Below are 24,539 nucleotides of genomic sequence, written 5' to 3' on the forward strand. Positions count from 1 at the left end.
CTGGGGAGGGGCAGCTGGGGGTTAGGGAAGGGTTCTGCACCAGAGGGCTGTGGGCATAGAACAGGCTGCCCAGGGCAGAGGGCACGGTCCTGTGCTGTCAGAGTTCAAGCAGCATTTGGATACCTCTCTCACACACAGGATTGGAATATTGGGTGTTTGAGGTGGAGCCAAGGGTTGCACTCGATGGGATTTTCTGCAATGCTATGAAGCCAGCCAGATTAAATGAACACAAACGTAGTAACATCAGAATGGCATTTGGATATTTGGGTTATAAGTTAAGGCATATATACAGAAATGTATTCACGTGTCTACATGCACAGAGATGTACTATAAGATGCACATTATATATATATATATATGCCCATGAATATTGCCACGAGTACATAAAGTAAGTGTAATTTACGTGCATTGCCCCACCCATGTGCGCTACTCGCACCCATACTGGCTCAGGGCTCGTGTCCCTTTAAGGCTGGCTACCGGTGCCGGGGGCGGGGCCTGGCGCGGCGCCTAGCCAATGAGAGCCGTCCGAGGGGCGCGGTGCTTCGGTGTCCGCGTCCCCGCCGGGCGGTCGGATCGTTGGGCGGGAGTGGGCGGTCCTGGCCTCTTCCGCGCGATGCTGGGCGGCTCCGCGGCCGTGGGAATGAAGCCGCGGCCGCCGCCGCCCACCGCGAACTGAAGCGCTTGGCGAGGGGCCACCGGCGCGGCGGCATGGCCCCCACTCTGCTGCAGAAGCTCTTCAACAAAAGGGGCGGCGGCGCGACGGCCCCCAGCGGCCGTGCTCCCGGGGAGGGGCCGGCTTTCAGGTGAGCGGCGGGCACGGGGAGCACGGCAGGACGGGGTTCCGCGGGGTGCTGCGCGCCGCCGGCCTCCCAGCCACGTCCCGACCCGGCCGGCAACCTGCCCTTTGGCGGCAGCGCGCTGCTCGGGCAGAGCTTTGTCGCTTCCAGTATCTGTTCTGCTCACGAGACCCGCCCGGCCCTGGGCAGCGCGGTGGCTGCCGCATCACGCGTGTAAGCTCTGCGCCCGTCTTTCGGTTCGGCACGAGCCGCCCGGCCTTGTGATCACACAACGCATACCGGGGTACCCGGGCAGCCTGGGTTCCAGCGCTGAGAATGCTGAGAGGGAGCTGAAATAACTCTGGGCTCCGAGTGCCGGAGAGTTCCCACCCACCGGGCAGTAAGGGCTCCAGAGGTGGACCTCGTGGCCGGGTGCATGGCCCAGTTGGCACGACTGTGGTGTAAAACGTAGCAACATTAACACGTTAGGGTGTCTGGGTTGTAAGGTAATTCCTTTGGCCAGGGCATTAGTACTGCGTTCCTGTTAGGCAGCAGGGCTGGAGTATCTGGGGCAGCTGTAAAGCCTGTGCATTGTGCTCGCTGCTTACTATTTGTAGCACAAAAGGTATAATCAAATTTCTCAATTGAAAGAAAGCATATTTCCCACACCAAACCTGTTGTTTTGCTCCATCCATGCAATCTTACCTAGTGCATTGTGTCAGAGACTAACGCTCTGTTCCTTCTCTTGTATTCATCGAGGACCTCCACGAGGCAGATTCCCTGCGTAGTGTATCCCCTGTTAAAATCCATGTTTCTTCTTTTTGCAGTATCATGTGAGATTTGGGCCTATATATTTCTTTTTCCTATTCACTAGGTAAGATATTCCACGCTAATTTTCAGTTTCAGTAGTGTTTAAGTGGCATGGCACTTAAAATAAAAATGGTCGTAATTAAAATACTGTTTTAGGCACTCATCACACTTTATTTCTTATTCCTCTCCTCCTTTACTATCTGATTAGGTTTTGGCATCTTAGAGGTTTTTTGGGGGGTGGCTTTTATTTTTTGCTTGTTAATATTGCATTAAAATTCTTCCTCATAACTTCCAAATGTGCTGCGATATTTTCTTTTTTTCCAGTGATCTTTTGGTGGCCTGGAGGAGCGTATTCAGTGGGTCTTAGAAGCAACATTTTAATTAGGCTTTCTGTTGAACAATAATTTGACTGAATGGTGATACATGGTTGGAAGTAGAAATGGAGTCTTAATCCTTTGGTAGCTTCTTTATTGAGCATATTGAGCTGGTCACTGTTAGAGGCAGAGTGGCAGGATCGCTTTATGGTCTAATGGCAAGCCTATATTTTTAGCAATAGGACTTTAGCAATTTTTATTAGCTAATAAGATCATTCCACATTTGGTATCTGTCTTGCTGAATATAGACTTCTTAAACAGTCCTCTGAGACCAGTGATCGTCTGTATCTTTGGACCTTGGATTGTTACAGAACTCTTGAAAGCCTGAGTCTCTTCATGCATGCCCCTCACCCAAAGCAGTAACAGACTTGCTGAAAATGACTCGTGTAGATAATGGCTCCCCCAAGTTTATCTGATTTGATTTTTTTTTTTCCCCTCAATATGTCACTAGTAAGCTTTGCATTTTATAGTGTTCCAAGGAAAAGCAGGAGGAGCTGTGTTGTGGAGGGCCAGACTTGAGACTGCCCATGATAAGTACTGCTTGTGCTTGTTCTGTTGTCCCCCTCTCCTTTCACTGGATCTAATAAAACTCGTCTGAGCATCAGAGTTGCTTCCTCTCTTTGGTTCTGGAGAGAAAAGCAAGCTGTCATAGATGCTTCTTACCAGGATGAGCTGTCCCAGTCTCGTAGAAGAAAAGAGCCATGGTGCCTATAGCTGAATATTGAGCCACATGAAATGGTTCTTGGCTGCAGGAGCATTAACGTCTTAATTTGGACCAGGAGCGCTCTTTTAAAGAAATCCTCTCAATTCTCTCCGCTTACAGAACTTTGGCTCCCATAGCCAAGTGGCTTCAGTGTGCAAACTGGATTCCTGTTGGGTTGAATGAAATTAGGAAGTGCTCCAACCACTGAATGCCCAGCCACAGAGCGTTCACTCCTTGGAGCAGGCTACAGCTGCCGAAACATAAAACCTCACAACATGCACAGTGTGGGTGTCAGGTCCTTAGCACCAATTATTTTATTGCTCTCTGTGGATCTTGTCCTGCTGGGCTGTGCTACATGCTGATGGAGACACAGCCCTTACCTGCTGGGTGAGAAGGAAGTAAACACAAGGTGTAGGCTTTAATTAAGTGCTGTTAGGATAGCAAGACTTTCTACTGGCCTGCACCACCCTTCAGAATAATGGGACTACAAGGTGGTAGAAGGGTAGTACTTAGAACTGCAGAATATCTTATTTCTCTTTAAAAAAGATAATAATTAAAAAAAAAGCAGCTGGGGAGCAGATGGGTACTCGTGACATGATGTTGTATTTGTTCTGAGAAGTTTTGTACACAAATCTTCAGCTTCTGTTTTTTATTACTACTGTTTTTTGCTTCCCCTAAGAAAAAAAATCTACGTGTGTATATATATATTTCTTATTTGCTTATCAAATGTTACTTCCCTTCCTAGATTTAGAGTAGTTTGCACTGATTTGGAGTGCTACCAGGTTCGTGTGCTCAGCAGAATAGCAGCTATTACAGCAGACACAAAGCATCCTCCTCCCCTAGAATTTTTAATTTAATAACCACAAAGTTTATGTCAAGTCTAGAATGTCTCAAGGGCTAAACATGTGTTTGAGTGTTGATATTGGGTGGCTTTAAGAAAATTAACTATTGTGGATAGCTTGTACTTTAGCTTACAGCAGTTTATAGTTGTTTTTGCTTGACTCTGGCACGAGACTGCACAGCAGTGTTTTGCTGTACTTTTAAACACGAAAGATTGAAGTTATCTTTTAAGCAGAGGGCTAAGGTTTCACACTAATTTCATAATTTATTAATGTGGTTTGTTGCTGTTTTTATTTGTGAAGCACCTGTATCCAGGGATATAAAAATGAGAGGACGTGTACTGGAGTTCTTGAAAGACTGCTCTCTCACTGGAAAATATGTAATTTTTGTGCTGCAACCTCTGATAAGATTTATTTTGTATGTTTTGTGAAGAAACAATACAAAATAGGCAATAATTTTGTTTTACATGGATTCTATTTAAAAAAGTGTTATTTCAGCTGGGTTTGAAACTTGCAAACAGGCTCTGACTTCAGCTTTAAATATCAGCTTCTCCTTCTGGTGCTTATAATGGAACGGATGTCATGTTGTAGCTGCAGGATATCTATCTGGTAACAGTTTGTTAGTGTTGGTAGATGAGATCATTTGTCTGGCAGTTGATATTAATAATTCCTTTGGTCATAGCGCTGAAATGATCAGTGAGATCCTACTCACTAGGCATTATTTCACAGCATGTATTACCAGCCTAGCAATGTTCCCTCTGAAAAAGGAAATAAAGCGGCAGTGAGCTTTGCATATGCTCACCATGTCAGTTTGTTATATTTTTGTTAAAATGAAACACTCCTCAGTAAATTCCTGTAGCCTAATTAGGTTTCTCTTAAGCTTCTTGCAGCTTCGTAGATGTCCATGCAGCAGTAAAGATACTGAGCACACATGTATATCTTTATAAATGGAAATATCACTAAAGATCTGGTTGTGAGCCCTTAAAATAAAAAAGTATTTGGGGGGGGGGGGAAATAAAAATCCCTGTCCTATTGGAAAGGAGATGCAGCCCAGGGCCGGAGCTGAGCATGGGTGTGGGAAGGTTTAAAGCAAGTCCTGGCCTTGTACCTCTTTGCTGATGGCTGAAGGTGAGCCTTAAGGTGCAGCGTTATGCCTCTGTTCTGGGTTGGCCCCTCCTGGGTAATGAGAGCTAAGGGGTGAGCTCTGCAGAAGGAGATTTATTGTGAGCAGTCTCACTCAAGAAGCAGCTTAGTGAGGAAGTGATTGAAAGTACGGTCTTTTGGTCTTTCACATGGAAACCACGCTTCCAGCCTGGGGCTGTTGTGAAGGAAAACAAACAAGACCCAAGTCCTCTGGCTTTTGAGCTTTGCAGGAACCAAGGCTATTCTCCCTCTTAATGCTGTTTGGCTTTCCCTTCCACCAGAGGCTTCTGTTGCAGAACAACCTCTTGGTTTCCTCTGGCTTTTCTCTGGTACTAGCTCTTGTTCTCTCTTAAGGCTGCAAGAAGAAACTATGTGGTATTTCTGTTTTTTTGTTGTTGTTTTCTTTTTACACCACAGATGACATTGAGAGAGATGAATGTACCTTGATCATTTCATTTACTTCCATAAAAAGACATGTTTTTGCCTGACTGAACAAATTGGTTTTACCAGTGGGTTATCTTACTTCTGATTTACAGGTAACTTAACTGTGTGGCATAACTGTTTGTTTCCTACATGCTTGACTCTGAAATTGGCGTGCTGTTGGTTACTAGGTGCTTGGGGCATGATTCTTAGGGCACTTCCGCTCTTCCCATGTCTAAGGCTGCATAGGTGAGTGCTCTGCCACATAACATGCTCAGCAGAAAATTGGACATTCGCTCACAGAAACTGAATTCCTAGAGAAACAAAAGAAGTGGTGTAGGTGGGCTTCATTAGACTCTTCAGTAAACTCTGTTGAAGTAACAATAAAGCTTTATTAAGAGTTGAGAGGAATGGAAGATGGCAGAGATTTAACTGGCGACTATGACATTCTTGTCAAGTTATCCTACTTTGATGTTGTATGTGTTCTCATCTGTAGTAGTGGCTTTTCATTCGGATTTTGATCTGGGCAGTGACAGCCCACTGAAAGCCCAGTGAGAACAAATGTGACAAAATAGCTGGGGTCAGGTGGGCCAGCAAGTGGAGTAATTGTTTCCACAAAAGCAGTGTATCTCTGGTTCTGGTACTTCTGAATAGCTTCAGTGTTACTGAACTTCTGAGGAGAATTCCTTGGGTTAGTAGTGGCTGTGTGTGCTACAAGTGTCAGCAATGTACCAGTTCCTCTAGGTATTCCCTGTGATGATGACAATCATTAGCTTTCATCTGTAATCTGCTTTGCATTTGAGCAGCATTCAGGGATGGCTCCTGAACGAAAAACACAGCTTTAGAGCTGCATCTTCTGTTCCATATTTGCCAACAGTTTGTTCTACTAAGGGCACCCTTGATTAGGAAAGCGGCATCGTATTGACAAACTTGGACAAAGTTCTGTAAGAAGAATGTTCTTATGCTATCCTAATTATCACTCTTTGCCATGTGAGGATTCTCATGGATACACTTGCAGCTCTGTAAGGCAGTATGCGAGAAAAGGAGGACTTCGAATCAGGCATTTTGTGTGTGAAGTCACCAAACGTGGCTGGTCTGACCCTTTGCAAGCACTTTTTTGCGATGAATTATCTGATTACCACTGATCTGGCTAACCAGCCTGGACATGGTGATTCACTATGTTTGCCTGTTGTGAACCACTTCTGTGTGTGCTCTATCTCCAAGTTTTCTTAACCTTCATGCTCAGGTTCTTCTCCATTTGACTTTCTCCTTACGCTGACAGTTCTCACTGCCTTTCTTCCGATGCTCCATTTGCCCTATTTGCATGCATCAGCTGTGCAAACATTTGTAGCAGTGTCATGCTTTATATACAAGATTGAGGTTACAAGACAAGCTTTAACACAGACTGTAAGGTGAAGCATCCTTCTGAGGCACCGAGGGGGCTGGGTTTTGTTAGGGGGTTTTGTTATGGATGTGTCTTTCTAGACCTGATTACGGCAAGCACTGACTACAGCCAAAATATTTCTGTTTTGCAGGTCAACATACATCCTGGATGGTGGGGAGGTAGTTAGAATTGCAGTAATTAATAGGTATGAGAGTTTTAAATAACATTTACTGCTGTTAAAACTGACTCATGATTTTCTTTCCATGAATTGTGCTGAAATGAAACTTGAGCTTCATGTACGTCATGCAGTTACTGAATCAGTATGGAGCTTCCTCTGCAGTGTGTTCTTACCTACGTGTCATGTGGTTCAATTTTTCTCCTCCGAGGTACTCAGGGAAGTTTCAGATGTGCAAATGAAATTAGCTGTATTATGTGAACAAATTGTCAATATTTATTTACTTGTCTAATAGAGGTGCTAAGGGCTGAGTTGGATATTAGCACTTTCCAATTAGAATTCTGAATGTTTTACTACAGTATATTTTATCATGAAGTCAATTTCTTACATAACTCCTAGCTTTTACTAGCATTAAGCCTGCTGACTTATGAAAGAAAACAGTGGCTTGAACAGATTTGGTGCTTTGAATTTCTGTACAAAGTCTTTGCACTGAGTTGTGAATCTGAATGTTACTTGACAACTGAAGTTGCTTGACTTGAGGGACTGAGTATGTGAATGCAAAACTTCAGGAGCACAGGAAATTTGAGCAGAGTGCACTAGTTAATATCTTTTGAAGGAAGCCCTCAGGAGATTGACTTAGAAGTATGTATTAAACAGTTTCGGAGTAGGTTCTTTCACTTAAAAGTGGATCGCTTCCGGACCAGGCAGGACATACAGCACTGACATTACAACATCGTATTAAATACTGTAAAAAGAAAGTTACAGAAATTTTTCAAAATCTGCAACTTGTGAATGAGCTTGTGGTCACACAGTGGACTGTTTTCTTTGTTTCTGTGTGTGGCCATATTAACTCATTCAACTGTTAATGAATGGAGTGCTTGTATCTGCCATCTTTCCTTGCCTTTCCCACAAAATGACCATCTAAAATCTTCATTTTTAATGCTCTGCTCCATTGGAAAGCTGATGGGCCTTTTATTTCTTTTATGTCATGCCTTGTTAAACGATGTGGGCAGTGACCTGTTCAGCTTCCAGGAAGGAAGGTTGGTAACCTCTTGTGCAGGCACAAGGAAGAAGGGAGTTAGGTGTGGTTTTGTCCAGCTGTGCAGCAGCACAGTTCAGTCTGTGTGTTAAGGGTCTGCTTTTGGCAAATGGACTGCAGTGGTGTGGGATGATGTCACCTTCTCCCATGCTAGAGTTATTCACTGGATACTTACCACTTCCACAGCAGTGTTGATAGTGTGGAGAGCGTTGGAGCCCTTCTCAGTACTGTCCATGTAAAGGTTGGTGATATACCCATCTCCTGCAGCAGTTTGTGTTAAGCTATCAGACTTCCAGCAGAAATGGCTGTCAAGGGCTCATACGTTCTGGTCCTCAACTGTGTTGAGATGACTGCAATAAAGACCTGGGAATTGGTAGCCACTTTGGTTCACTTGGCAGATAGCTGTGGTGACGTGCATCAGAGCCCTTACTGGATGTTGGCTTTTAGCGTGGAGGAAGGTTGCTCTCACGTGGTAGCCAAGCTGAAACGGATTCAGGAGTGCCAGCTTCTGGCTTACCACCTATGTCACGGTATTATCTAAGGGTCTGCGTCCGTGACAAGGGGAACAGGCCCGAAAGAAAAAAAAAAAAAAAAAACGAGAAAAGAGGAAGGAAAGAAAAAAAAAATTGCCGGCGATAAGGGCCAGCCCCCGGGCGGTCCGGTGGCTAAAGCGGCAGAGAAGCCGCGGAGCCGCAACCTGGGAAGACAAAGGGAAGAGGGGAAAAAGAAAGGGGGGAAAAAAAAAAAAAAACAAAAAAAAAAACAGCGGCACCAATCTGAGGAGGAACAACCAACTTTACTAAATATATCAAAATGAGGCTAGTAGAATTATAATAGAGAGTTTACAGGCTGAAAATCTTACACAGTAAACTGCAGGAGGACCACGTGCTTTCTCCGCCGGGCAGGAAGGAACAGACCCCGCATCTCCCACGCGGCTTCACCACCCCCTCTAACGCAAAGACCCCTGGGGAGTGCACCTCCTCCCCTCCCCCTCAGAGGGCCACACCAAAAAAGGTAGTTTGCAGTAACCAGGGAATTAACTCTTTAACTGCCCGTACCTTACATGATGTAATGATGTGGAATACCGACAACAAAAAATCACAAAACCATAACACACCTATTAAATGAGTTTCTGAATAGCTTTTCTGAATAGCAACTAAAGAGTTGGAAAAATTAACCCTCTCTGCCAGGATACCATTTATAACATCTGTCTGTACTTACTGATCACTACACAGTTTCACATGGAATTCCAAGTTTGAGAGTGAGTGAATAACACCTGATGACTTCAGTATTTCAGAGACTTGAGAATGTAAGACACCATGGATTAAATTACTGTTCAGTACAGAAATGTTCAGTTCATGTACTATAATGCTTTTGTTCAGAAGTCCCTACGAGCAGTTTTACAGCCACAAATATGTTTGGGAGTAGTTTTGAATGGAGATACAAGAATGAGTATCTAAATCTAGGCTTTTTTGTCATTTAACAGTGGCACCTGGTAACTTCATGAAATGGCTACATGTAGCTGGACTGGACAATGAGTCCAGGGCTAGATCAGCAGTGGAGTGGAGAATGGGAAGAGAATGTTGGATCTCATAATGGATATGAGCAATTGTTGGTTTGGGTTTTTTTTGTCAGTCACCTCTGCAAACCTTTGTACACAACTGACACTGCATCTGCCTAATCTTTGTCTGAGTCCTGGCCCTGTTTTGACTGGAAAAGGAAGTGAGAATTCTGTTTGTTTTTTAATTAAGTTGTCCTGAATCCATAGTGGTTAAGAAGGTTTCTTATGAGCCTGCTCTTGTAGGTTTAATCTCAGGAGAAAGTTATGTCTATTATAGAGTACTTGCTTATGCAGTGTTTCACTGGGAATCACTGAAGGACCTTGACCAATCCTTACCAGATCACAAGGAGAGCGGTTTCTGGTTTCGGTAAGTAGACAATTGCTACGTAACTTTGCTGTCATTTTAGAAGTTTTTGATTGTTTCTATTACCAAATGTGTGAAACATGTTCCTGTTGCACAGCAAGGTTACACCTGGCTTTTTTCTGTGTTTTTTTTTGCTTTTGGTCTATATATGTCATGATTGACAGACACTCTTTTAGCATGTTTCTGGGCACAAGCAACTCGTACTTACAAACCTGACTGCATAAACTTTTAATATAATACCATTATATTGGATAAAACGTTTGGGAATCTATGTGAATAGTTAAGGTGGTTGACCTACTTTAAGAAAGAGGTTATTTCATAACTTAATGACTATTTATACATTCAAAATCCTATGCAATTGGTATAGTAAACAAAACATAAGTCTCTTGCATAGTGTCTTGGAGTAAGGCTGCATTTGCCATGCCAGGCTGTGGCTAAACTGTGGTTTGTTTGGTTTTTGTCTCTCTTATTTCATTGAGAAGGTTCTGTATTATGAGTGATGTAACTACCCTGAACTTGTACAGAGTTCTAAGACGTGGCTTCTTTCCTCTGTAGTGAAACATAAAAAGAAATGTATACAAGACTTTCAGGATTTGGTGCTGGAAAGCTACCTTTGGTACCATCTGCAATTGAGGGTTAAGGAAAATGTTTTGGATGGAATAGACAAATGATCACAACAAGACAAAAAAAAAAAGCCACTCAATATTTTTGGCCATAACTAAAATGCTGGAACTGACATTGTATCCATCTGTGTTATCACTTCATTCAGTCTAAGTCAGGATTTCCTGGCATTCATCTATAGAGAGACGATGGACTTTGCTCTTCATGCTATAGCAACTTTTGGATGATCATATGGTTTTTTTCTGCATGCGTTCTTTCCCACATTCCTGCCAGTTGGATAAATCAGGAAGTTTTTATAAGTATTCAACATACTTTATTTAATTCATTCTCTCTCATTACTGCAGGCTAACTTTTCAGTTAACTCTTGATTCTCTTTTTTTATTTTCCAAAATTGTTAAGAAGCACCTTGCTCTTACAACAGCTTGCTGTAACTATTGACAGAGGACTCAGCAATGTTTTGCTAGCTGATCAAATTGAGCTGCTTCAGCTCTCAGCACTGCTGGAGTGCCACATCTGCTATCTTGAGGTTTATATGTCACAGGTGTTAATAAAATACAAAATTAGAATTGTAAAGCTGTGGTGCTGGATATTAAGAAGCAAACAAAAAAAAAACCCTAGCCAAACAAAAAATGACAAGACCTTTTTATTTGTAAATTTGATGATAAAATTTGTTACTAAACTGTATTCTGTTCAGTTTAACATGCAAGTGTTTTTATTTACTTGAGTTCCAAGTACTGGAGTTCTTATCAAAAGGATGTATTGATGGCTCTGAAAGTAATGCCTCACATAGTTTTCCCTGGAAACTACAACTGATACAAAGAACACAGTAATGCTATTTGATAGAGCAGATTTTCAGCTATGAAACACTATTTTTCAATATGGGCACCACCATTAGCTATACATTTTTGACAGCAATGAACAACAGCCTGCATGCCACTCTCATGGAAGTCTGTACCAGCAGAGGTGACCAACTGCTGCCACTGCTGAAGTGCGCCGCTCACTGCCTCATTGTGCTCACGCCCGCTGTTTGGTCTCTGCACATGTTCAGCAATGTCAATGAGTGCCATTTTCTTCCGTGTGGGGGAATTCATTTCCACACTTCTGCTTCATATGCACTTCCGTGTCAGCCGCCATTTTGTCAGAATGCCACTCTGCTGCCATCTGTTGCACAGCAATAACATGGAATGGAATATTGGTAGGAAGTTTTAGTCTCTACTGCCATGCCACCAACAGCCACCTGCGACATCGCGAACCAACATAATAACATAGGAGGCATTATTTTTGGAGCAGCCCTTCTGTTTTTCAGCAAACTGGTAGAATTTTTGAATGCCAAACAATGTTGTTCATATCTCTCTGTATCAGTTGGTATGGACATGTATTTGCTTATTTCTAATAAGTAATATTGTTTCTTAATAGCTTGTTATTTTTATGTACTAAAACTACTGCTTTGAACAGGTGTTTGAAAGCAGCATAGAGACTTGAGGGGAAAAAGGAACAACAAAGCAGGGTTTTGCAGAGGAGGAAGGAGCAGGCAACCGAGCCTGTGCCTCAGGATGCTGCCTGGAGCTGTGGTGGTGGTGTCTGTGCGGGCCTGCTCGCGTATGTAGATGGTAGCTCTGAGATCAGCCTGTACTTTTGCGTAGTGCTGAAATGCTACACGAGCTGGTTCAGCATTGTAAATACTAGATTTCTGCCTTGCATTACTGCAAAAATTTTTACTGAAATGTGCAATGTTCAGTTCTGCCTGCCTCTGTTAAGAGGAGGGCGAAAGCATAGGCAGTAAAGCTGGTGGGATAAGAGACTAGTACTCATCTTGTGTTCTGGCTGAGGCAGCAGCCCGACGTGCCTTGGCAGTGTCTGTATTTAGTAGCAGTGTTCCTGGATGTGGGCCCAGTCACATGGTGCTGCTGGAACAAGGGACATGTGAGTGCTGTTAGGCCAGACCTGGCGCTGAGGCAGCAGGAGGCAGGCGGCCTGTGCCCAGCAGTGGGCTGGAACGTGCACTGCTTGCTCTCGCCAGGCTGCTGTCGCTTGGCACGGCTGCTTTGGCTCCAGCAACAGCTGGGAGCTGCTTCCTGGAGGTTTCTTTAGAAAGATAAAGCAGAAAAAGCCCGAAGGGTGTTCTGTGAACAAGGGAGCCTTCGGTTCTTTGCCATCATCGAGATTACTGCTATAAAACCACTTCTGCAGAATATTTGATTTAATTTGGACAAACTCCTAGCTGCTAGAAAGCTACTGGGGGTACAGTTACCTCCTAACAATACCTTTGAGCACTTTTTACATTGTATTTTGGGGGCTGGCAACTCAAAACATTATCTTGTGCTGTTTATGGTGCTACTTCAAACACGTTGTTCTTGGGAGCTTTGCTTTCTGTATTTTGGTTTGTTTGTTTTGTTGTATTTAACATTATCATTGAGACATGGCATGAAACCTAGCTCCCAAACTTCTGTCTTACAGATAAGCTGCTGAACAGTGAATCCAAACTTATGAAAGTTGGCTGAGTTGCGAAACGCTGCTTTAGTAGGCTGTTCTTGATGGTTGTGAAAAGCTGATGTATGCAGTTTATGGTGACTTCAACTTGGCATGGAACTGCTTGTTAGATTCTCTCAGGTGTGTGTTTTATGTATGTATGTGATGATACTGCTTTTTAGCAATGAAGATGGTGAAAAATTATTCCAACCTTGCAAAAATTCAGTGTATTCTCTGTCAGTAAGCAGATAGTTAGGGAGTTGTGCGTTTGCAGCAAACAAGCACATCCAGTGTTGTTTTCTTTTTCATACAGTAGCCTACAAAATTATTCTTCTAAAAAAGGCAACATCTATGGGCAGTGAGCTAATACTGAAAACTGTACCACAACTCTTTCTACAGGAAAACTCGAGCTGAGGGAGAAGTGCTGCAAATGACATGTTCCTTCACTTGTTGCATGACTAATATGCAATATATCCAGCCTAACTTGTGTGAAACTAGTAACTATGTATCATGCTGGAACAAGGTGGTTCAGCTAAGGTTAAACAGTGCTTTACCATATTAGGACTACTTTAAATGATTGTGGAAAATGAATGTGGTGTGGCATTGACACAACCCTTCTGAGGTTGTGAAAAGAAGAGGAGCAGTGTGGGGTAAATGCTGTCTTGGGAGATAAGAAGGGAATATACATCTATGTAGTCTATTTAACAGTCTTAAAGTGGGAAATTCATATTTAGGCAATCCAAAATAGATTCCACTTTACTTACAAATGTATTCTGGCGCACATCCCAAATGTCTGGGTTGTGGGCATTTTTTGTGTATCAGTTTTGCTAAGTATGACTCACAAAATGAAATTCTCACTGAAACAGCAGGTATGATGCAAGCTTTCTATTTTCCTACATTTTCAAAAGGTATTTGGAAAACAAAACCTGGTTGGTCACTTCACAAATATTCTATTAGATTTGAAAACAATGTTTAGATTTTAGTAGACAACTGTAACTTACACAGAAAATTCTTAATTAATAACTTCCATAATATATATTTCCTCTTCCTCCTCATCCCAGATCTCCTTACTGGGAATGGATTGGCATCACTTATACAACTGTGTAAGAGTTGAGATGAAGGACAGGAAATGACCTACAAACAGAACAGGTGATGTGCTGTCACACTGCCTAGAAAAAGAAGAACGATTTAACTCTGCTTCTCAGAGGATGATTTCTGGAGTACAGGATTTCTTCAATTTTCTGTAGTATCTGCTCCTTAGACTCGAGATGTTTTCCAAATATAGATTTGTTGTTTTTATTTTTTGGAAACTGTTTCATAATTCCCCAAATATTTGAGAAGTACAGATGAAATGTTGGAGAGTTCACAGGAGGACTTACGGAGCTTTAGGGGGCTTCTTGGTGTCCTAGTTCTAGTCTCCGACACTGGGATTTAATTGGATATTTTGGAACTGCACCTGTTTCACTCATCCAAAACTGAGGGGGCTGTGTGTATACTCCTATAATTGAAACTGAGTTTTTTTCTCTGCTATAGGCTTCCTCCTGTGACTGAGCAAGATGTTCAGTGTTACCATGCTTTAGTTGACCGCTTGTCTTTTGTCCAAGGTTTAGAGGTTGTGGTTTATAGAGCTTACAAAATGCCTTTAAGGAAGATGCTGTGCTATTCAGCAGGTAGCATGTACTGCTGGGTTTTGACATCTTGTCTTACGCTCCTGCTGTATTTCTGGGTGACCATTAGCAAGGTTATTTTCCCTTTTTAATTTAGAAGGGCTCCTTGGCTGTCATCTCAAAGTGTCTAAAACTCTACTGTTTGGAAAAAAAAGCTATGTAAGAGGAGTTACCAGCAGTTATATGGATTTTTTTTTTTATTTTATGTAGTTTATTTTTTAAAAGCAGTGGTGGGAAAGAGGACTCAGTTCTCCAGCAGAATTACACAAACTTGCACCAAGTATGGAATTCCGTTGGTCTGTTTAAAATTTTATACCATCTTTGCCAGAAGTGTTTCCTTAGGTATTTGTCACCAATACTGCCACTGAATTGTTTTAATAGGCCTGTGACTGTAAGTTCTCACAAACCAACAATATCTATGACAAACTTGTTTTCTCTTCTTTCTAAAAGCTTTTCAAAACAGTACTTTAAAATTCTTGTCCAAGTGTAAATGCCATTTGTCCTTGAAAGTAAAACCATTACAGAACAGCTAGTGTTTCTTGGTGGTGGTTTCCACCCCTCCCTACCCCCCCCTCACAATAAACCATATGGTGATGATGACAGACTCTTATTTGCTCCTGCTCTATAAGAGGTTGCTAGGAGTTGTCAGATGACACTTGCTCACATGAGAGCCATTAACAGGGTGTTGTAGCCAGTGTTGGAACAACCTTGCAGAAGGGCAAGTCACTGCAACTATGCTTTTTTTTATGAGGCCATATGGTTTGGTCTTGTGACTACATAATTGCCAGCTACCTAATCACATACCAGGAAACAAACACAGTTTAAGTAAATATTAGCTGTTGTATCTGCTGCAGCTTTGCGCCAGGCTTGGTAGGAAACTAACAGCAGCAAGAGGATGGCTTCTGAGGCTTGGAAGTCGTGTCTGCTCTTCTGTTTGGAATAATTGCAGTGGTACTGTAGCTACAGCTGTCTTTCTTCATGAATGGCATGTAGAATATAGGAAGATCTCTTTGCCTCCTCTTCCTCCAACAAGAAATCAGTGGATTGTGTTCCTGTGTAGGGAATAAATCTAGTAATTACCATTGTTAATGGTTGATATATAGTAAAGAAATCTGCTTGAGGCTGTATCTCTTCAGCTTTTTGGGAGAGAACTTGTAGTAAAAGAAAATGTGTGGGGGTACACCAAAAGCTACAAGTGGCACAGGGAGACAAACAGAAAGAGCAAGAAACAGTAGCGATGTACCGCTTGGAAATGATTTTTCTTGTACCAAATTAGATGAAAGGATTATAAAATCTCTGACAGACCAAAGTGTCAGCTGTGTGAGCAGAGTGACCAGGTTGCTGCAAAATGGGTATGTATGGAACTTTGTTGATATATAAGACATTTGACATTCTCTGAAGAATAATAGACTCTTTTCAGTTAAGGTTATATAACCTTACCTTCCTTTTCTAATTGCTTTTCTACTTTTTAATTTTCATGCTGCCTTCTGCATTATTGGATCAGACAGTACTGGTTTGCAGGCGGGAGATAATGCTGTGAAGTAGGGAGGAATAAAGGGGGCAACCCTCTGCTTTTCTTGTAAATGATCTCTAGATTAAGCACTACATCTAAGTAATCTGGAGCACGATCAGCATTTGTTTTTGTTGTGACTTTTTTCAGGTGTGTGCCAGCATGTCTCCAATGTCTGAGTCTGCTGCTACATGACTATATGTGAAAACATGGTTGAGGGCAGCCTTTTCCAAATCCTCATAAACAGTGTTAGAATAACTGTTCTACATTCAGGGTTGCTTTTAGGAAAAGCAGCAAAACAGTCAATAGATTCTAGGCTTCTTGCTTCTCTGACCTGCAGATGTTGCACTGAAGTAGTGATTAGTCACTTTCTAAGGTCTGCTGAAGTAATCTTCAAATATAAATAAATAGGTCATTTTTTCAGTTATTGCATGCATCCTGATTGCTTTAAAAGTAAACTAAAAGCTTTCTGTTTAAAAAAAAAAATAGTTTGAAGATCTCTAGATCTCTGTTAACTGAGAATACTGATTTAAGGCAGAATGGGGCAAGCCTTTGTGTCTCCCTTCCAGAAGCCAATAGTTCTGCTTTTCCCTCAATGAGACTTGAGCCTCAGCATCTCTGATCTGTAAAGGAAGAAAATGTGAAAAAGCCAAAGGACAGTGACTTATGTGCCACCACAGAAGTAAAGTAAATTAAAATTTAATGAGGATTGACCTTATTAATGTCGTGGGCATGGAAAAGCTGATTTTTCTGTTGTATAACCATAGACATCTTGATGTTATTTCTTTATTTAGACTTGAGGGTGCTGTTTATTCTAGCGTATTCCAGATGTGGGAAAGATCCTCTCAGCAGGTGAGGTTAGATTAGCTGAATGGCTCAGACAGACTGCTGATGCTGAAGGGAGCAGTGACATTGCCTTTTCATCCTTTGCTTTCTGTCAGCATGCTCTTGTCCTTTTTCCCTTTTTCCTGGCTCCAGTCGTTCCAAACCTTCTGGAACTGACTTCCCTTAGGGAGTCAGCTCACCTTGGTAAGCAGACAGAAAACTGACACCGGGAACAAGAAAACCCAATTAACATTCTCAGTAGCCTCAATACTTAGTTGAAATATACAGGGAACACTTACACCCTTTCCTGGAGGTATCCAGCTCCAAGGGTAAGGTGAGTTAGTGTAACTCGTGCTGCCACCAGGAGGTGGAGGTTGCATTGCCTTCTATTTATCCCCTTTTTCAGCTACATTTTTGAGCTGCTTTCTTTTGCCTGGGATAGATTTCTGCTGTTATGGAGACTTTAGCCAGAGTCCAGTAATTAACATAGCCAACATGAGTGACAGAGGATGGTCACATAGTTAAGAAAAGGGCAGAAAGGATACAGTAAGCTTTTGTATTTATGATTGGCTAAGAAAACTGTTCAGTCCAGGTAGCCACGTTTAACCTGGAAGAGGAACATCTACGCAATGCCATGTTCATTTACTAAATTTAGCTAATTTTAAAGAATATGTAGGGCCTCACATAATGCATGGTTTGTAAGCCAAAGTGAAACATGTTTGTTATCACATCCTGTACAAAATGTTATCAGGAGTAACTGTGATGCTTACCTATGGAATTACCATGTTTGCTGATGAGAAGTAATACTTTCATTAGTAGGCACATATGTAAAATCACTTACAGAACTATCACATCATTTCCTAGGGTACTTAAAGTATAGTTAGGTAAGCTGCTTAGACAGAAGCAGAGGAAAAAGGAAACAATCAAGAACGTGCCAGTTTGGATTTTACCAAACGAGTATGAAGAACATAGTCTTGACAGGTGAAGTTGGGGAGTATTGGGAATGGTGCTGAAGAGCTGAAAGGCAATTCTGGTTTGATTAGCTGTGAGTATTTTGTAGCCGGGCACGGAATGGACTGCCAGCATCTTGTCATGTGCTGCAGCCAGCAAGCAGGATGCTTTTTGTAAGCGTGTTGAGTGTTTGTTTTCTAGTCCAAAAGCAAAAGAATGAAGTTTTTGTTATAGATGTTTTTTAAATTTTTTATTGACAAATGAGAATTTAATAACGTGCAAACTCTGGTGTAAATTTTTCACATAACATTTTATGAATCTTCTATTTCCCCACCTTATACATATCTTTCACAAACGCATCATGAGAGTTTTTACTGCCCTGAAATTAACATCAGTTTGTGTTGTCACCTTGCAACAAGAGGGGAAAGTCTGTTCTTTCCTTCAGGATTTATTTTTGTGATATGCGTAGAAATGTATGTCCTTCACTCAAGCTTGTCAGTAGAAATTGATTAATGAATTGGTAAATAATCAATCAAGGTGAACACATTGTACACGTATAGGAGCTTTTTTTAACCTGAGGAAAAATAGGCTAAAGTATCTCTGCTTATTTCTGATATTTTGGGTCTCTTTATAGAAACAACTGATGCAAGAGTGTGAAAAAGTCTTTCTTTTAGTTAAACATCTAAAGGAAGTCAAGCTGTGCAATGCAGAAGCATGCTTCATTTTCCAATGACTGCTACTTTGTGTAAAAGAATCTTCCCTTTTTACCACAAGAGATAGATGAAGGAACAAAAAGAAGCAGGTCTTCCAGCATTGCTGTATTAACTTCTTGCTTATTTAAAGCTAAGTAAACAGTGGTTTGGTTTTGGCTTTTATGCACGTGCAATCAGAGCTTGTGTGCTGTGAGTCTGTGTGCTGTGTACCTTCAGCGCTGTTGTTAGGAAATGGCTGAATACTGCTGTCTTTGTTTTGAGGGCTGTGTGTTATACAAACTGGCTTAAACAATAAAGGGTGGAAGTACTGTAATCAGTCTGCTCATCAACTTTTGTGTAAGGGGAAAAAAATGCTGGTCATCTGACTAGTCTTGTGCCTGGCACTGGGTTCCACATGCAGGTAATGAGACCATGGGTTTATGTGCCTGTATAGCTTGTCTGTAGATGTCCTTGATCTTACCAAATGATGTTTAATAGGATGGATCATTTCTGTAGTGTGTAAGACTGCTGTGAGGACTGCATCTGTGTTCTGTGCAATGCAAAGCCTCAAACTGAAGGCTTTGCATTGCACTGATTGCATTGCTCTGATGCTTGGTGAGTACTGCAAGAAGCATTATCTGAAGTTACTTCCCTACACTGGATCTGTTATTCACTCTGTATGATGCATTTTAATCAATATCATAACTTGTCTGATGTTCTGAAAGATTACAAAAATCTTTAATTCTGCTTTGCTGCGTGGAAAAAGCACCTGAGTAGGCTATTAAACTGGCTTCTGCTTTAGCATCTATTATAAAACCCTGTTCGTTTCTTGCTTAAAAGTGAGCACTGCATAAACATGAATTTTTCTTTAGTGCAGAGTAAGGGAGATCATCTATTCATAAGGAAACCTAAATTCATGCAACCCAAGGATGACTGGGCTCCCCAGTTGAAAAAAGACGGGTGTCCTAGAAAGAGTCCAGCAGAGGGCCTGAAAGATGATAAAAGGCCTGGAGCATCTCCCACATGAGGAAAGGCTGAGTAACCTGGGTCTGTTCAGCCTGGGGATAAAAAGACTGAGAGGGGATCTGATCAATGTTTATAAATATCTAAAGGGAGGTGGGAGGCAAATGGATGAGGCCAGGCTCTTCTTGGTGATGCATAGCCATAGGACAAGGAGTAGTGGCCTAAAACTTGAATGTAGGGAGCTCTGTACTAACATGTGGAAGAACTTATTTATGGTATGGGTGACAGAGCACTGGAACAGGGTGCCCGGAGAGGCTGTGGAGTCTCCTTCTATGGAGATATTCAAGACCCATCTGGACACCTACCTGTGTGACCTGCTGTAGAGAACCTGCTTGAGCAGGAGGGTTCGACTTGATGTCTTGAGGTCCCTTCCAATCCCTTTGATTCTGAGATTGTGTGATAAGTGTGCTTTTAGCATTGGTGGTCCGATGCAGGATGGCACTGCCTAAATCTGTGCCTGAAATGAATGTTTCTTAGTTTAGGTTTACCCTCCTGTGGTCTGAACTATTGACCCTGCTGTGCCAGTCCTCGATTTTTTTTTTTTTTTAGTTTTAAGAAGCTTTGTTCTTGCATACTGTTTAAATTAAGGATGTAACAATGTGCACTTTCTTTGTTGTTGAAAGGAAGGTTACCTGTGGCTTTTTTTACTAAAACAACACGTTTACTTCAGGTATGCTTATGCTATTATCTGCTGCAAAAATGTGTCAGTAAATGATCAGCTGTATACTGAAGAGGTATCAGGGGTGCTGAAAGGAGCTTATCCAGTTCATTGGATAGAACAGCATGAAGCCTGTTGATGGCTCTGACTCTTGTATTCAGTGTGACTGGATTTTGTAATAGAGTTGCACAGGTGGTGAGCTGAGAAACTATTAAAAGGCTTGTAAAACAGATGGTTTACTTGCAGCTCTTTGTGTATGTGAGGTGTGTAAGGTCTTCAGGCAGCTATCAGCTGTGGAATCAGGACTGGTGCCAGGCAGGTTTGCTTAATGCTGGGATTCCCTTTGAAAGGGAAAACTTGAAAAGAAATGCCCGGCACTCCTGGGGTTTTTGAGGCAACATGTTATAAATGCATCAAGTTTCCTTGCTGTTGATGGCAAAACAGCCTTTAGCATTGTTCCATGATCTAGCTTTGTGTGCCAGGCCCTTAGATATCATGTACTTGCGTTGCCACTTTAAAGTGGAGATGAGGATATGGTTTATTCTGTTCGTAGGTATTTAAAATTAGGGTTAGATATTCCAGATGAAGGGAAAAGATGCTCTGGGGGGTTCCATGCAATGATCTCCAGAGGTCCTATCCAACCCCTACTGTTCTGTGACTCAGCCTTATTTCTTTGTAAGTAGGAAGGGAAGCTATTCTCTGAAATTCAAGATGAAGTACAAAGAAATTAAGCTGACTTGTCTGGTAATGGCTGTTTGTAGTTCTGAGTGTGCTTCAAAAGCAGTTGCCCTGGTTACCTTACTGACTAGCAGGAGCTGATGATATTACCTCATTATTGATCTATGGCTACTGGAGCATGGAATAAAAGATGCAGCTTCAGAAGTCTCTGCCTTCCAGCTGTGTAGCAGTTCTGTGCTCTCTCCTCAGTTTTCCACCTTAGTTCTCTGTCAGGCATAGTTTGGGGAAATTCCTAAATGGTGGAGATCAGCTTAGCCTTGACTGAAGTCTGTTATGCAATTTGTTAAACAAACAACTAATAATAACAATTGTACTCTTACCCCTGGATGTGGTCTGCCCAGGTCAGGGACAAGGCAATGTGACTGACTGGGCACCAGGTTGCTGCCGGAGCTGTGTGGCAGTGCTTTATGCAGTGCTAGTTTTTTTTTCTCATTAATTCCAGCTTGTCGACTACAGGATGTGACAAGCATTTTTTGCAACTGAATCTGGGGCAAAGCAAACCTCCATGCTCCAATATATGCCAAATGCCTCAAGAATTCGGAAAGAATATCTCTCACCATTGTAGCCATAGTCAGTTGTGCTCTTCAGCTTCATGTGGTAGCTGGAGGAGCCAAGTCCCGCATCTCAAGGCCTGCCTCACAGAGGCAGATGCATTCCAGGTTAGGGTATTGCTTCTCTTAAGAGAGAAATCTCAGCAGTACTGAAGGAGTTTCATCATTGCTTCATTAATCCAATAGCTTTCTTAAACCTGAAACAGCTCAGAAAAGGGGGAAAATAAAGGATCAACAATAAACCTTGTCTTTCAGTTACAATAATTAAATATTGGAAAAAATTGTTTCTTGTTATTAAAAAGCTTGAAAAGATACGGTTTTCTGCTCTTTAGAGAAAGGTGAGGAACAGTGCAAACCTCTCAGTGTATGCAAGGCTATTTTGAAGGGGATGGTAATCAATTGCCTCTTATTACAGCCAAAAGAATTGCACAAAATAGTACTTCTAACTTGCAGTGCAAATAATCAAAACTGTATATGGAGAACAGAATGGGTTTGATATATTTAAGCACCAGATTACTGAGATGGTATGTTAGTTCATATTCTGGAAAACTTTGAAAAAGCTGGATGGAAGTTGTTCTTTTGTGCCTGACTGTGTTGTGTGTCTGTCCTTTGAGTTCCTTCTCAGTCTAAGTGCTGTTATCACAGCCTGGCTCCTCTAAATGCTGAGTAAAAGATGTATTTGCTAAATATCTTTGTATTTGCTTAAATGCAAAGTAAGCATTCTATTTTAACATCTTGTTTATAATCTGCAGCTGGTCCTCGTCAGAGTTTGACTTGAATGAAATCCGCTTGATAGTTTACCAAGACTGTGAGAGAAGAGGCAGACAGGTCTTATTTGATTCCAAAGCAGTCTGCAAAATTGATGAAGCTGTGATTCAGGTATGAAATGCTAATTTGGCTTTTGTCCTACCACACTTTTGTTTCCCTTGCCAAAAGTAGGAATTTTAAGGTGTCAGTTTCAATTTCCTAATCTTATTTGAGATCTTTCTCTTGATTTAAGTTCTGTGATAGCTGCAGTAAGAGTGTGTTAAGTTCCAAGAAGTCTGTGAACACACATCTGTTATTTGGTAGTTTTAAATATAAATATGGTATTTTATCTTAGAACTTAAGCCTGACTTACTTTAAAGCCAAGTGATCTTTAAGTTGAGTACTACCTTAACCTTTTCAGCGTTGAATGGGATTTGGTTTAGTCATTAGCTCTGATTGTGCGGGCCTGTTGTTCCAGTGATATCTAGTAGGTCTCTAAATGTGCTAGTCTTCCTTTAGTGTTTGGATTAGTAGAGCTGTTGTTTTTATGTGAATTAAAACAATGCTTCTGGCAAAATTTGGTTATTTTGAAAGATGAAGAAAAATATGGCTTTTTTTCCCCCATGCTAGCTCTATTTCTTTTCTGCTTTGAATTATTTCAATTTTTTTTTTAATTCAGAAGTCTTTATTACATCCAGCAGTTCTCATCCCGCAGACCAACGTCACTTGTAGCTATACTAGCTAGCTATACCCAAATAGCCATAACTTGTTGAAATTATTTATGGAGATGCTTTAGCAAAACCAGTAATTTCTGACAACTTCATACTACACATATGTAATGGTTCAAAATCGGTCAGAATCATGAGCATCATCAGCTGATGACTGATCATCCTCTTATGAGGGTATATGGGTCAGACTGATCTGTTAATCTCTCCAACACCCCATGTGATAAGAATTGAAGTATCAAGGTTCTTAGTTTGTATCTTCAAGTTGGTTTAAAACACACAACGTGTGAGAAGTAAATGCGTGGAAGAAATGTTTCTGGCTCCATCTAAGTGCTCCCATTATTCTGCTTGGTTTAACACTTCAAAGGTTAGTTGCAAAATGTTTTGTCAAAAACTATGCAACACTGGCATGAAACAGATTATAACCTTTCTCATAACAAATGGTAAAGGATAGAATCTGTTTGCTAGGTGAATGCTAGTAGAGGTACCCTTTTTAAAAAAAAAAGGAAGAAAGAAGAAAAAAAAAAGCAAAACTCTTTGAATGACAAATAAAGTTACAGATGTTAAAAGTAATCTTGAATGTTTAATGTGTTACTAGTGAACCCAGAAATTGATTTAGTCAAATATAAGAGAGAATTACTCTTAAGACCAGTTCTGTTTAAACTGAAGTAAAAACTATGTATGTATACCATGCATTTACGCACCTTGCTGAAATACAGTAGATCTAACATTGTGTTTTCAAATACGTTGTCTGTTTTCAAGATATGCCATCAACTTACCTGTGGGAACTAGCAGATTTAGCCATTTAACCATACATTTGTTCTATGTACTCAATTTCTTTCCAGTGTTGTTAATATGATCTGTTCCTTCTGCAGGTGATCTGTATCAGACTGCTATTTATTAGATGTTTTTTGTCAGTAGGTCATTTAGCACATGACCACTAACGCTCTGTCATTTATAAACACTTAATGACAGCCACATTAGGATTAGATAAGCGGTAGCATATAAATACTATGCAAAAAAATGTGCACAAAAGGAGTGCAAACATGGGATAAAATGTGGAAGAACAGAACTTTACCTTTTTTGTTGTTTTTTTTACATGCCAGGTGGCTTATTTTTAAATCCATGAGAGAGTTATATCAACACTGTACTTAAAAAATTCATGCAAAAAGGACAGATGACCTCTATTCTATTTCTTTTGGCTCATTCTTCCTTGTTCCTTCTTCTCTTCTGCATCATTCTGTTTGCCCACTTAATCTCCTCCTCGAGTCATCATGACTTGAGTGCTTTAAAATTTACTACATTTACTTCACTCACTGTAGTATTCAAAGTGATCATCTGAAAAATTGTTTTTTTTCTTGTGGAATATTGTATTCTACTTTGAACTTAATTACACCTATTATGTTTCCTCTCCAAAATACAGGACATAAATTGGGCGTGGCCACTTTTCACTAGCCTCTTATTTCTTTTTGTCAACTTTTTTTCTCTAAACTGATATCTTAAAATTACCATGTTTACGTCTAAAAAAACAAAGCCACAACCAAAAACGAACCAACCAAACTAGAAAATAAACCTAACTAACTTAGTCTCTGCCAGTGCCTATTCCCAATGAAGTACAAACTGGGATAAAATGAGATTTATGAAAGTGCACTTCATTTTGTTTTTTTGTAACTCCTCTGCAGGTTTAACTAATAGATTGTATACCCTGCCAATGCTACCAAATGATGCATTGTATATTTCTTGTTTTTACTGTCTTCTGTTAAAGGATCTGTTG

The 24,539-nt window shown here is 41.1% G+C and overlaps 1 protein-coding gene across 10 annotated transcripts in view; it reads left to right on the forward strand.

Annotated features, from left to right (window-relative positions):
* Window positions 279-24,539, forward strand: part of FNIP2 (folliculin interacting protein 2) — a 92,853-nt gene continuing 68,592 nt past the window's right edge. Inside the window, exons 1-3 of one of the 10 annotated variants that reach the window (XM_021396690.1) lie at window positions 279-803; window positions 6,601-6,654; window positions 22,046-22,172. In XM_021396690.1, the coding sequence (XP_021252365.1) occupies window positions 709-803; window positions 6,601-6,654; window positions 22,046-22,172 (276 nt within the window). In that variant the 5' untranslated portion in view covers window positions 279-708. Of the gene's footprint in view, window positions 804-1,603; window positions 1,651-6,600; window positions 6,655-8,712; window positions 9,592-12,685; window positions 12,820-15,164; window positions 15,698-22,045; window positions 22,173-24,539 lie in introns of those variants that run through there. The other 9 variants (XM_021396697.1, XM_021396691.1, XM_021396696.1 and 6 more) reach the window with 9 other exon arrangements.

The sequence above is a fragment of the Numida meleagris genome, chromosome 4 (assembly GCF_002078875.1).
Source record: "Numida meleagris isolate 19003 breed g44 Domestic line chromosome 4, NumMel1.0, whole genome shotgun sequence".
Lineage (NCBI taxonomy): Eukaryota > Metazoa > Chordata > Aves > Galliformes > Numididae > Numida > Numida meleagris.